General features: G+C 40.7%; 1 protein-coding gene across 12 annotated transcripts in view; it reads left to right on the forward strand.

Moving 5' to 3' along the window:
* Positions 1-15,119, forward strand: part of PLEKHA5 (pleckstrin homology domain containing A5) — an 83,014-nt gene that overhangs the window by 45,388 nt on the left and 22,507 nt on the right. For all 12 annotated transcript variants that reach the window (XR_011919305.1, XM_072399879.1, XM_072399880.1 and 9 more), the window contains 6 exons: positions 6,062-6,145; positions 7,557-7,674; positions 9,072-9,176; positions 10,437-10,509; positions 13,590-13,690; positions 13,895-14,010. Coding sequence is in view for 11 of the 12 variants with exons in the window: in XM_072399879.1 (XP_072255980.1) it covers positions 6,062-6,145; positions 7,557-7,674; positions 9,072-9,176; positions 10,437-10,509; positions 13,590-13,690; positions 13,895-14,010 (597 nt within the window). In the remaining variant the exon portion in view is untranslated. The remainder of the gene's footprint in view (positions 1-6,061; positions 6,146-7,556; positions 7,675-9,071; positions 9,177-10,436; positions 10,510-13,589; positions 13,691-13,894; positions 14,011-15,119) is intronic.

Below are 15,119 nucleotides of genomic sequence, written 5' to 3' on the forward strand. Positions count from 1 at the left end.
AGACAGAGTTTGAGCAGAATTGAACCTCCTGTCATTTTGAAGGAGTTAGAGGTCACATCTGAAGGTCCCATAATCTATCTGAAGGTCCCAGTGCAATTTTTGTGCATTGATCCTAATAAATGTTAGTTGGCTGGAGACCAGAACCCAATCCAAAGATCATTTGCTGGTCTGTAACAAGAACTTTCAGACACACAGCAATCTTCTATCATGCAGGAACATTTCCACATAACCATTTCTTCTCTAGTCTGTGTGTTCTTTGCACAAATTAGAAAGAAACTTTGTGTCAAGGGCACAATGATCTAACAGCGCTTTCATTCTGGTCAACATTATTTGCACTCCAGGCAAACAACTAAATCCGCAAATGAATTACATTTATGGGAGATGTTTGTGGGAGTAATTGTATTTCTGTCCATCTAGTGCTCAGATATATGCGGTTGGGACATAACAGGAGATCTGATTTTTCTATGCTGCATTTAACTCTTACAGATCTTGTTCCCCAGACTTTGATTTGACTGTGAATTATAAAGCTGCAAACTGATGAGCATAACAGTAATATGTTGGCGCTATATAAATCCTGTTGCTGACTAAGGTGTGAAATTGTTCATTTCACTGGTATTGGCCTTATTTTCCCATAAATGTGGAGACCCTCTGAGAATTGATGGAAGAATTGGCCAGAACACCGCAGCAGCTCTCTATAGCTCTCCTTTATAAATTATTGATTGGATTGGGTGGAGCAGGTATTGAGGTGCTGAAACAAATCATATATAGAGGATGTTAGCGGTGACATCTACGTATGTACGGCCCCAGATGGGAGATGTGATGCAGGTTGTAGACATAACAACCTTCCTCATATTTTATCAGAAAGACCGCCGGTCTCCTACACATACCTAAAATTTCTTCTTGGTGCTGCTTCACTTGTAATCTATACATTAAGAAAGAGATTGCTGAATGATTTACTATGCAGAGATAACTATCTCTTACAAAATACTTCTGTGGGGGCTCGGAAAGGTTCTGTGTTCTCATGATAGAACAGTAAATAGCTCGGAGATTGGTCAGGACGTGGGATAAGTGGCGCTTTGTTCCCCAGGAATTGCAGCAATGAATTATTACAAATGTATTGGTGGCTGGGCTGAATAAGGCTTTTGTGCCAGTCAGTCTCTTCATTGTCCAGTGCACAGAACGCTTGTGATGTGAAATCACTTCATAGAGGAATATTTTCCATCTTTCCCAGAATGTGTTCCAGCTGTTTCCAGGCACCACCGACAGGACCAATGGAAGCGTTACCTGTTGCCTTCCAAAGTGCCCGACACAGGGCTCACTTCACTCTCCCACCGAATTCCCAATGTGCTGCTTCAGATGTGTCACAGGAAGGTCACCTTCCAATATCTGTAGAGTTACAAAATGGAAGTATTTTATACAATCACAATTGTCCTGCGAGGGTCCTCTCCTCTTCCTGTGTCACTGTCTGTATTCGTCTGTCATTTGCAACCGCCTTATTTATTGTACAGAGCTCTGTAATATGTTGGCGCTATATAAATACTGTGAAATAATAATATAAGGGTTCTGAAAGCAGACGTTAACCTACAAAGGAAAATCCCATGTTAACATTGCATAACTGTAGGAAAAAATGCTCAAAAAAATAATGTACTTTCCCAGCTTCTGTCGTCGGCACCTATGCAAGGTGAGTGACATTATTCACCTTTGGTCAAAACATGGGGATCGTCAAGTACCTTATATCTTGTGGAGAGGGCGCTCCCAGTGCTGTGCTGCAGCATCCTCCCAATGAGAATGGTGGGCAGGGGCTCTCCCCTAAATGGCAGGTTCTGCAGGTTCTTCAGCTGGCTGTTTCTTTTCAGTAGTGCAAAGATCCGTTAAATGACCAGCAAGATATTTGAGTATTCAAGGTCACACCTTTCTGCAAGTCTGATTGAAGTGAGTCAGTAAAACTTTTCCTGCCCTCCCTTTACATTGCTCTGTGCTGGTAGAGCACCCATCATGACATAAACTTGTATTACAGGCAAGGGAGACATATCTGACCAAAGGTGTGTATATAAGGGAATTCTCATACTATAAGTGAATGCTGATTATGTAGCAAACTAAGTTTAGGTCTGGCACCTATTGACCTACCCCAGTCATATTCGCACTCCGGGACAAATGCTGTAACAGGGCTTTGGAAATGAAAGTCAGAAGGTGAGTGTTAGTATAGACCTTTTCTAGGTGCAAATTTATTTCCATAAGGACCAAAATACTTAACTGATTTAAATCAGTTTCATTGCAGTAATGTGCACTTTGCCTCAATAAATGTTGTATGTGTTTGTATATTGCTGTGCCTTTTATTTATATATCACCCCAACACACTGAGCCTGATTTATTAAAGCTCTCCAAGACTGGAGAAGATCTATCATTAAAGAACCATTGAGATCCAGCAAACCTGGTCCAAGATTGAAAACATTTTCTACCATCCAGGTTTGTTGGATCAGCTAGGTTCTTCCATAATAGTCTATTTTCTTCTTCGTCTTAGAGAGCTTAAGTAAATCGGACCCACTGAGGCAATCCAGCTCCAATGTAGATTTGTTGCACTGCACAGAAATACAGTGGGATGCATTAAGGTGCGCTGTGTTAAATAAAAATGCTGCACTTTTTTTTTGGTCTTTTAACTGGGAACGTTAACACACAACATAACATACATAAACCCTATCCTGCAGAACTTAGAAGTAGGAAATGGCACCATATACCTAAATAACCCTGTTTAGTGGGTTTATAATGCTAAGCTGCTTTATTAAGATGGACTTGTGTGACTGTTAGGGGGGATTCTGCATAATGCCAGGAACAAGCAACTCATGGCTGATCTCTCATGGCAATGGCTATCCCTTGTATTATTAAACAGAGGGGCTGGCAGTCAGGAGAAATGTTTTCTTATCTGGGGATGGTAAATGGCATTGATAGGGACTTGATGTTTAGTGGTCATTGTTGTTATTATTATTATTATTATTATTATTAATAATAAACAGGATTTATATAGCGCCAACATGTTACGCAGCGCTGTAGGTATATAGGTTGACCACCAAGCCTCCACATTCCATTGCCATAACTCCATCAGAAGTTTGTTCTCATTATCAGGTTCTAATTAATATAAAGTTCACATTTCCTGCCCATCAGACATGTTTACTGTAAAACTTTGAGTGCTCTCAGCATTATGTAAAAGTTGATTTTGAAGAGGAAGAAATAAGTGTTTATTAAGGAGCCTCAAACTGCGCCGGACTGGAGAAGTACATTAATTCCAATTAAAGTCGGTGCATCGCAGCGTAGAGAGACCTTTATGGTGTGTAATTGCAGTGGAAGGGTTCTTCACCGTGATAATTAGCCTTCATTCCATCATTTTATTTCTCATTTACATGGCTTGATTAAAAACCTCATTGATAAATGAGCAGCTTGTGCTTTTCTGCTGTCAGCATTCGGGGAAGTGTGTGCAGTGTTGTTATAGATTTATGTTTTCTTATATATTTTTATCTCCATCTGCGATGGCGGTTGCAATAAGGACAGCGATCCCTTCTTTTATGTAATTTCTCAACTTTACCAAAAGTGGCGGCAAATTTATGTGGCCCAGGACTTTTCTTTACAGCTGCCGCAATTTGGTTTGTGTTTCCTGTTACCATACACACCACAAAATATCTACAGCAATAAAGACAGAAATGTAGACCTGGGGATTATTAACACTGAAGCCTACTCTACTCAGTACTACCAATTGCCTTCAGTTTGCTGCAGACTTTAATAGGATTTAGAATCTACAGGGGTTGTATGATCCAACACATTGCCTTTGCTGCACCAAAATCCCAGAGTGTTGTCACCACTGCCCTAATCTCCTTTACTATACTACAAAACACCCCCCTCCTCATCATTTAATACCCCTCTCTTCTCCATAACCCTCTTCATATCTCCATTGCCCTTCATCCCCTCTTTTTTTTTTTTCAAATCCCTCATTTCCACAATTCCTCTCCCTTTTCTCATCTCCATGTCCCCTTGTCCTCCCCATCATCTTAAGATAACTGGGAGATGTTCTGTGGAAAGTGTGCAAAGCTGACAATACTGCGGCAGAGGCAAATCAGCACTTGTAGGGTATTTAAAAGGACAAATCATAGGGAAATTAGCACATTATGAAGAGATGCATGCTTTCCTTGCAATCTCTCTCTGGCTAACGCTCTCATTTAGTCATACATGGAAGAATTTGTTCTTCTTATAACAAGATAGGGTGGTCATATGGCAGGAGATGGGGCTGAGTGCTTGTATGATGGAACGGGAAGCTCCCGTATTACCCCAACCACAGTGGTAAATGCTAAATGTTTAGTTTGTTCTTCTGTTTGTCCCAGCACAAAATTTTCTGCTGTTGCTGAGCTTACCTTAAAATTTGCAGCTGGTGCCAATTAAACCAACATTGTGCAGGAAAGTCTGCCAGACCATAAATATTGTACCAACCCATCTCATTCCTGGTCTGCTCTGCGCCCATCCAAGGTCTGTCATTAAATGTGTACATGGATATTATGTGTAACCAAGGATCCGGCGCCTGTGGTAGATATTACTCCCCGGAGGTAGAAGAGTCAAATGACAAAATTATAATGCAGAATAGAACCCAGTGTGTTTCTTTATTCGCCTCCTTGGGTCTCCCAAGATTGGTTTTATTGGCCTCAGCAACATCTCTTTTTTTGTGTTTTTTTTGGGCATTAAAGTGCTATGGGGGTCTCTATATCCACAGTGGGTGTCAGAGTCCTTCTGAGATGTTTAGACAAGAACTGTGGGGACTTCATTGTCAGACTTGGTGTATCGTCAAAGTCATCCTACCCTTACCACCTCCCTGCATGATGCTCTGGAATTCCCATGCAAACATGGGAACACGTGTCCTGGCCAAGATTTGAATCTGTGACTCAGTGCTGCAAAGGCCAGAGTGCTAGCTACTGAGCCACTGTGCTGCCCATCGAGATGTAGCAGCACATCTTTAATCAGTAAAATGCCATGGAACCCGCCAAAAAACAGGCTGGCAAGGGTTAGACACAAGGAGAGGTCAGCCACTGGGGTAGAGGAGTGGCACCCTTGAGGGATGGTGGTAGTGGGAGGGTTAGGCGGCTGATCCCCATTCATTCATGGCACGGGAGGGCCAGTTCTGGTTTTTAGTGGGATGTGAATAGTACTTGTTATAAGTGATGAATCACCAAGTAACTGTTTTATTGGAAGATTTGACCATAGAAAGGTCTGCTCTCCTTCTAAAATCGGTGTCAGGACCCTCCGGCCAGTCCTGGATTGGTATGTGACCTGTGGCTATAAAGCTGGTTCCTGACACATACGGCACGCATTATTCAGGTCACAGTTTGCCATGCCGGAGCCACTGGCGAATTTCCTCCTCACTCTTCTCAGGGACGTTCGTAATGGGGGCATCCTTGCCATCTGCGGTGAATTGTGCACAGCGTGTGAGATAAATTCCTGCAGACAGATTGATCTCATAATTCCTTTCTGAAATGGGATAACAACGAGCAGTTCAGTTTGGGAAAAAGAGATTTAAGAATTTATTATGAGCTTTAGAGATTTGTATGGAGCTTGCAGAAAGGAAATAGGATTTAATGATGTTAAAATAAGCAGCGTTGTCATAATTCTGCTGTAGTACAAAACTCCGGACACGCTGTGAAAATGTCACTCGCTGTACAGGAAGGTGACGCGATATCGCCAGTCTGGGACATATTACTAAGATCGGTAGAACACAGCGCACTGTTCCCAGTAAACGCTGCACATTCACTATTGTCTGTGATTGTATCAGTTTAAAGTTTTACATATTGTCATTTTCCAGATTCCTTTATATGTGAAAAGTAATAAACCGTTCAGATTCTTCTATTGTTGTGTTGTCATGGTATTGATCTTGTATTTCACCATGCCAGGAGTCAGAAATCATCTTACAGCACAAGATGATCTGTGGTTGGGAATAGAATCATTTCTGATATTAGTGTTGTAAAATCAATGCTGAAGATTTATGTCTCTGAAGATCCTGTGATGATTTCATGTGTTTTATATCTTCCAGCCACAATGAGAGGAAAGTGACGTGTAAGCACCCGGTGACAGGGCTGCCCTCCCAAGACAACTGCATCTTTGTGGTGAACGACCAGTGAGTATCATTGTAACAACTCTCCTATGCCAAGTCCCGTTACATTGTAATGATATTCCCATGCCCAATCCTGTTAGTCTGTGTACACACGTTAGATTTTTGTTGTTAGATCTTTCCCGATCCTGAGAAAATGTAAGGACAGAACAGTAGTCTACTTGCGCAGAAAAACTTTTAGGTATTGTATGAAATTAAAAAATCACTTTTATTAAATATACAAGAATTATAAACTTTGTTGAAGGATAAAGTGTATTTACTTCTGTTACTCACATTTTTTGGGTTTTTTATAATTCTTGTATATTTAGTGATTTTTGATTTTTTTAATTTCATACAATACCTAAAAAATTTTCTGTGCCGCAAGTAGCCTACTGCTCTGTCCATTTTCTCATAAGTTGTCCCTACTCCGATATTAAGGGCTTGGGCACATTAACCAAATTGAGTGGTTTATATCAACTTACATCATTATTAGGAGGTTGACGACACGTATTTGTTCCCAGTATAATCAATCTTTCACGAATCTTTCCGGCAACAAAAGACTGAAAGATACATGAATGAGCTCTCTACATACAGCGCCATTCTGCTCTATGGAGAACGGAGGGGGAGAACGACAGAGCGGCACCCCGCTGCACTCTCTACCTTTTACTTGTATTACGATCGTACGTAGTTCGTGGATCCATAAACAACGAACTCTGTAACAACGAACATGTCAGATTCTTGTTCGATACTAGTCTTGAGGCGATTATTGGACGAGAATCATCTGACTATGTAGCCTTACATTGTAACAATTTTCCTGTGCTCAGCCCTGATTATATGGTAACAACTGGGATCAAGCGATCCTGTGGCTCCCTACAGCTGGCACCTTGCAAGCTATTTGGTCACTTTCTCTGCATTGCTGGTTCTTAAAGCAAATTTGACAGCTGTCAGCAATGAGTGGTATTGATATTGCTCACAGCCGCCATCATTTATTCTCTGTGGAGCTGATGCCAGGAGATACTACACGTAGCATCTCTGGAAAGGCAGCCATAAACACACCTCAACCTTACCTGAGCCATACTTTGTAACGACATTCCTATGACTGATCCTGATGCATTTTTCAGACCTAAAATGTTGTAACAAAATTCCTGTAGACCATTCCTGGTACATTGTAACAAATTTCCTTTGACTGATCTTGGTTCATTCATTTCTGATTCCTGATTCTTTTACCAACCTTGTACCATCTTTACCTCGTTGGGTAATAGAGAGAAATCCACAGCTCTCCAAGACAGTTTTCTACAATTATTTATTTTACATATTTTTATGGCTAACATACCTGAGATAATCTTTCACTCTTCATTTACAAATCTCTTCTTGTAAGTGATTTCAGAGAGCTGTTCCCCTGCCTCCCATTGACGTTCTTGTTTTTTGTCATTCATAGGACTCCATCCACCATGACCTCTCAGGAAACTAAGGACCGAGCTGTCAGCGTAACGAGCGACACTTCCAATTGCAACCCTGCAACCCAAGTGGGCACTCCCACCAGTCCCATCACCCGGGTTAGTGTTTTGTGAATGGTGACAGAAGGGTCAGAAGTCGATCCAGATTATTGCCATACTTCCTTTTGTAGATGGAAATACAGAGCATGTTGGGACAGGGCATGCTCACAGTTGTTTAGCACATTGTAAAGCATGTATATAAAAAAATATAAAATACAAAAAAATGATTTTTTTTAAATAACTCACCTGCAACAGGACTCATCAAAACTACAAAGTCCTTGCAGTTTTACTGTTACAAGCCTTAATTACCGGTATTTGATGGTATAGGATTTGGAGGTCAGGGAATAGGTTTTTACCCAGCAGCACATGGCTGTAAAGGATCTGGGGGTTACATGATCAGTATGTACATGGTGACTGCACCTGGTGGTACAAAAATTGGAAGTCAGGTGACCAGTATGTACATGACGACGGCACATGGCAGTATATAATCTAGAGATTAGCTGACTAATATATACATTGACGACGTCACCTAAAGGTATAGGATTTGTAGGTCAGATGAACATTAGCCTAAGCTAACAGTACCTGATGGTTTAGGATCTGGAGGTCCGGGGATAGGTGTGTACAAGATGATGGCACTATGCAGTATTGGCTCTGGAGGTCACCTGATCAGTACATACATGGTGATGGCACCAGGAGGTATAGTATTTTGAAGGTCAGGTAATCAGTATGTACATAGTGACAGCACTTGTCAATGTGTCTTGCATGGGGTTAATCGCCCTTATTCCAAATATTCAGCAGTACGTTTAGTATTCTGTCGCCCACTTCTATTCAGCCTGCACGGCAGATTATTTCTTTATCAAGAGCAGAGACGTGTATTCACAGCTTGTCTCCTGCCGGGAGATTTGGTATATATGGTGTACCTGATATTGTCTATATTGCCTCTCTCCCACCTTATACCTCCTTATATGAAGAGCTGAATGTACAATGGATTGTTGGGTGTTGCTGCCTAACACTCCTCTTATTGTAATTTTTACCATTAATTCATTTTATGTCATTATATGTGTGTTGTCAACCTATCACATGGGATTCTGATGGAGATTACAAGTGGCCATTTCAACACTCGTTACGTAGGCATGGTTTACTGTCCTCACCATCGGGAAACCCACCATTGCTATGACTTCTGTGAAAAGTGCATATAAACAGGGGAAACTGCAGGAGATCAGCAACATTGAGGTGGAACAAAAAGTTAGAAAAGGGGAAATTGAGGATCTAATTTCTAAATATCCTACTACCGTATTCATTAAAAGTGCCATTACCCTCCACCCACTTCCAACCTGGGCCGTATGTCAGTAACTAGAGTAAAATGAGAGGAATGGTATTTACTCTTTATATGAATAATGTGTGTGTGCTTGTGTAAAGATTGTGTCTAGTGATTAAAAACATCTCTTCTCTTCCAGTCCTCCAGATCTTCTGGAAAAGTCCACAATTTTGGTAAACGATCAAATTCTATAAAGAGGAACCCCAATGCTCCGGTGATTATGCGTGGCTGGCTGTACAAGAAGGTATCACAATTGCCTCTTCTGTAGATTGTAGCATGCGGCATATGACGTCCAAAATGTAACAGACATCAAAGCAAAATATATAAGGCACCATGGTTGTGTGCTTAACAGGGAGATCACCCTACTGTCCCACATACAGTGCTTAATAATAATGTTGTGGCTTTTTTATCATAATGAATAAGTTACCCTTAATGTAAACTAACAGTAACCACTTCACCCCTCCATCAGTCCTTCTTAGTTAAACTGCAGTAATCCACCCCAACTGCTTCCTTACCTCCACATCAGAGATATGATCCACCCTTGTATATCAAGCTCCCGAAGACAGATTCATTTAATGAATTTGTCATTCAAAAACCCGAATAGAAATAAAAACAAAAGTCTGAACAATGTTCTCTTGGGATCAGTGATTTTTGTATTTTCAGTTGAGCACAGATCAGTGTTGTAGAGAAGACTATGCGTGTGTAAAGATCTGAACTATCAGATTTGTAGAATTTTTGTTAGATCAACAAAATAATGCGAAATCTGTAGGTGTGTCCCCAGCATAAGTTCAGCAGGAAATAGGAACTTTTCATACATCATAGTTACCTCTCCATCCAGCACTGCAGTAGTTAATTTGGTGGTGTCATTAACATGTAGCGATAGTGTTCGATAAACACCTTCTGCGATGTGTTACAAAAAACTGACACTGAACTGCACGTGTTGCTAATTAAAGTGAAGTAGTGGAAGCGTCACCCCGCGCCATCTGCAGAGGATGTGTCAGCGTCGTGTCTGTTAACTCTTAGATGATCTGCAAAGATGACATCACTTCCTTGTATACTCTAATCCTCAACAATGCCATAAGTGGAACTTTGCTTCTCCTCATGTGAGGAAAGTCACAGTCTCTGTCATGGATGGATTACTATCTGGGAGATTTTCCTTAACTTCCTTTCCTGGTAAAACAGCAGAAAGTCAGGAGAATATTCATTAGAAAGAGAGGAGATCACTTCTGACACCTATCTCCAGGGCCTGTGTTTGTATGAAGATATTTATTCTTGTCTCCTGATCACTGATCAGACTAAAGTTTAGTCCTCCAGGCTTAGAATGTAAAAAAAAAAAAAAAAAAAAAGTTGCCCTTTACCCCCTACGAGTGCAATATTGTTTTCACCATGTCTGCTGCCCCTTGAGTGTCAGTGTATGGCTTCTTTTAATCTGTTGCCTATCATTATATGAGTGAAATAATTCAACACATTTGTATGTTAATGGAGGGATTGTGTATTTATTCAGGCAAACTCTGGGATGAAATTGTGGAAGAAGCGCTGGTTTGTCCTCTCAGACTTATGTCTGTTTTATTACAGAGGTAAGTGCATACATATTAGCTCTTATCTGTGTTGTAGTTCAGGGGTTGGTGCAGACCTCTCTGCTCTCATCCATCCTATAGCTCTGAGAGAGTGTAATTAAATCAGCTGTCATCAGTAATGTGGCTCCAAAGTGGGTGCAGACATGCTGGCTCTCACCCAACATGTAGCTCCTATATGAATTCAGTCATATTGGCTCTCATCTGTCTTGCAGCTCAGAGGTAAGGCTGCGTACACACGTGCAATAATTGTTGTTGGAAAGGATCCTTCACGATCCTCTCCAACAACAAAAAACTGCACAATGAATGAACTCTGTACATATAGCGCCATTCTGCGCTATGGAGTGTGAAGAACGACTAAAGCGGCACCCTGCTGCTCTCTCTTTTTCACTTTCATTATCACCGTTTGTTGTTTATCGTTCGTGGATCCGCCAGGATGGATCCATGATCGACAAGCACTGTACACACGCCAGATTCTCATACAATATCAGCCTTGAGGTGATTATCGAACGAGAATCATCTGACGTGTGTAGGTAGCCTAAGTCTGGACATATTGGCACATATCTAACTTGTTGCTGCAAGGTGAGTGTGATCAGATTGTCTCTCATCTGAAAATTCCAAGATGACTGCAGATTTACCAGCTCTCATTCGTTTTGAAACTCCGGAGTGTGAACATGTTGCCTCTAGTCTTGTACAGCCAGGGTCCCTGAATGGTTTGTTTATTTACCAGACAGGGGACATGTTCACTTTGTAAATGGAGATGAGCCCCACAAACTGCCAAGCCCTGCCAAGAAGACTCCGATATTAACACTCACATTTCTCTGTGGTGCAGAGAACAGCAACTTAGTGGAATTACAAATTAAGAGGATTTCATGACTTTCTGACTCTGAGGAAGATCAGACGCGGCAAGTTTATGTAAGGCAGCGAGGCGATGAATTTTGATGAACAACTCTCATCAATATTCCACAGAGTATTACAAGCCAAAAAAAATATTTTTAAAATACTGTTTTGTGGCCACAGAATATTCGCTTGATCTTTATTAAATCCTGCAAATGATGGACCTGTTCATGACCTAAACTGCATGTCCATGATATTGAGGTCAATAGTCACCATTGTTGCACCATTACTGTACAATTTAGGAAATAATAAATAGACTGATTATAATATGTCCAAGAAATGGAGATTAGTAAAATAACATAAATACAAAAATACATTGGCGAAAGTTCCTCCCCCACCCTGCAAATACTTATTTTACCATATTTACAGAGAAGTAAAGTAATTGGGTCATTATCTACCCAAGTCATTGTTTAATAGACTGTTAGAATTCATGTTGAGTTAGAGTTAGAATTCATATTGACTGAGTTGATGCACCAGTTATAAACAGGCCATGTAAAGGCAGATTCCCAGCACAAGTTCATATACATACATACTGTGATTCTGCCATAGATCAGGTAAGTATTTTGCCATCAAATCCATTGGATGTGTTGGCTGTATAATGATAGATCTTTGGTTGAGGCCAGTTACACCTGGTAGTCTCCAATCCCCTGTTCTGTGCTGTTTTACCTGGTGGCCTGTGGTCTCCAGTTCTGTACAGCTATACCTGGTGGCCCCTAGGCCTATATTTCGTTTAGTTATACCTTGTGACCTTTAGTGATAACCGCTTGTACCTGGTCCACCGTTTTGTGCAGGTACCAGGTTGTTTTACATGGTTGTCCTCAAGGCCTCTGTTTTGTACAATTACACCTCTTGCTCCTTACACCTGTAGGGTTATACCTGATGATCTCCAGTTCCCTGTTTTGTACCTTTATACCGTGTGTAAGATGTAACGTTCCATCACTTCTGAAATCTGCAATTTGTATTCTGCACAGATATCCTCAATTGCTGATTCTGTGTGTCATTAGATATAATTGAGCAGACTGTCCTCGGCTCACAGCAGGGTGGACACTGATCCCCCGCTGCACACAAGTGTTTATCCCCCCACTGACGGATATAGAGCTTCATGGAGGATGCAGTTTATTTTCCTAAATTGTCCTGAGTTTTGTATTGCTGACAGGGTGGGAGAAGACAATCAGGTGACTTGGAGATCGCACAGGGAGCTGACACTCTGCAGAAGTAATTGAATGTCAGTCTCTGTTGTTGCCTTGGGTTATCAAGCTCCATCAGAGGCTGAATTCCCTTTTGGCCTTTACAGAGTAAATGTATACAGAATATGAAGCATTTTCTCCTTTCAGTGGCTGCTCTACGCAGGCCGTGACAGCTTTATGTCAGAAAATTGATTCTACATGTCAGGAGGAGAGAAATCTTGTCATGTCTGCAGCACATTCTGATGACCTAGAAGTGAAGCAGCTACTTTATATAGCCTGTCCACAGGAAATAGAAAAGCATTTCTATTAACAACCATGTACATTCCACCGATTTACTGTGACATCAGCTTTTTGCAGTTTTAGCTTAACTACTTCCAAATTTCATGTAGCAAATATTGAAGTTATGGAGTTTTCTGACTGAAGTCAGCAATTATTTATTTTTCTGTAAAGACACTGTAATTTGATTTTTTGCATACAGCGGCAGTATTTTCCCCAGAATTTGTTTTTAGCTAGGTGGGAAGAGCTGTAGGTGGGTGGCAGCCCCTGTATTGTGAGCCAACTTTTAAGTGACTGCCCCAAATCAGCCGGGTGGTTACTGAAAAGTGCCAGGCAGTGCACCAAGTTAAAAGGGGCTTGGGAGAACACTGAGCTGAATGGCTCAATCTCATTCCTGCCTCTATAATGCTTTGTTTGAAGGAACAATTACAGAGAGGCTCAAATACTACAGTAACAGAGCCAGGGAAGCTTCCTACGAAAAAGCTAAATTGCAGGATAAAAGAGACTGTTAAAAATCAGTGTCATTAAAGTCGCTTTAGAAAACCATGATACTACACCTGTGCTCCCTACAGCCCCTTCCAACTTTAATAACACGACATTTAACATCTACCACAAGATCCTTTATCTGTATTTCTATATTCCATCTCGGTTTTCATCGTGTTAATAATCAGCAAATACGCTCCATTCCAGTAACTTTTTTAAAACGATCTTATCACTTGACAGACGAGAAGGAAGAGGGCGTTTTGGGAAGTATTCTGCTTCCGAGCTTCCAGATATCTATGATTACCCCAGACGACCATATTAATCGCTCATACGCCTTCAAGGTAAGAAAACCGGTAATTTCCATCATTGCCAAACCATCTGACTATGCTTTTTCTGTCCCTAGTACTTTGCTGTTTTTAATCATGGCCATCTTTATTATTTTTTGGAAATAGTCATTTTACCTTAGCAACAGCCTGTGTTTATGCATCGCTATCAGTTCTGGTTTTATAATTTGTTTCAACGAATTTTTTTTTTTTTTTTACCAGGCATCACACTCTAATATGAGGACGTACTACTTCTGCACTGACACCAGCAAAGAAATGGAGCTGTGGATGAGGTCAATGATTGGGGCATCACTTGTACACTCAGAGCCCATCAAACGGTATAACACTAAAAACTTTCCAGTTGTTGTGGTGGAAGGGAGATCTGGGTGGGGGCTAAATACCTTCTCGTGTTTTCCTATGGTTCGGCACATCGTTGTAATGTGTATACTCCACAGGATGTCTAAGAGACAATTATTTTAATGGGGCATGTCCAGATTAGCAAGTTTAAAAAAAAAACTTCATCCTTGTTGCAGTTTGAGCAACACAATAGGAGGGAGGAATACATTAAAACACACAAAAATAAAGGTGTCGTGCAGCTTTGTGTTTTTGACACACTTTAATGCATCTCTAAGTAATACTGGAATGTCTGTAGGACAAGAAATAAAGGATTTTTGTGGGTGATGGAAAGAAAAAATAAACATATATAAAAAATTGTGTATTAATTCTTTTGAAGCCCAACTAAACTTGTCCGCTTATCTCTTTTTACATAATACATGCATCATATTATTATTGTGCAAATTCTTTCAGTTTATTTTCTTAAAAAAGCAACTATAACCTGAGAAGAGAAGTCTATCCCCTTCCAGCATGCTATAGTGGAGGACCATTACTCTGTGTAGAAGCAGTGTTTTCAGTAAAGAGATCTGGCTCCTCAGCATAAAGCATAAAGCAGAGAGACCACTGTTTTCAAACAAAACATAAGGGTCCTGATTGCATTATCTAGCCAGTTTAGCTAAATGTTTATTTGGGGTTTGAACCTGAATAAATGCAGAACAGTTCTTGAATACAATGTGTACAGAGTTTTAGGGACAGTGTGTGAGTAGGGTCTAGTTTTTAAACATTGATCTGTTACTGATAACATCCTATTAGATGCTCTATAAGATCTACTTCTGCTCGGGTTCTGCATATTTGCCTTTTGGCTGTGTACAAGTGTGTCCAGATGTGCTCAATACCACAGGACGTGTCGCTGTGATCAGAACACAAAGCTGCAATTTTCCTCCTGCAGTCTGCTGGTAAATTATACACATAGTCAGAAAATTCTGCTAGTTGGAGGATTGGCCACATTTGAGGAGTCAGCAGATATATTTCATAAAACATCACTCAAAGTGACCACAAGAATGTTGTGCAGATCTATGGCAAATACAGAACTGGTAGTTGAGGTTTTTAGGCT

The sequence above is a fragment of the Pyxicephalus adspersus genome, chromosome 2 (genome assembly GCF_032062135.1).
Source record: "Pyxicephalus adspersus chromosome 2, UCB_Pads_2.0, whole genome shotgun sequence".
NCBI lineage: Eukaryota > Metazoa > Chordata > Amphibia > Anura > Pyxicephalidae > Pyxicephalus > Pyxicephalus adspersus.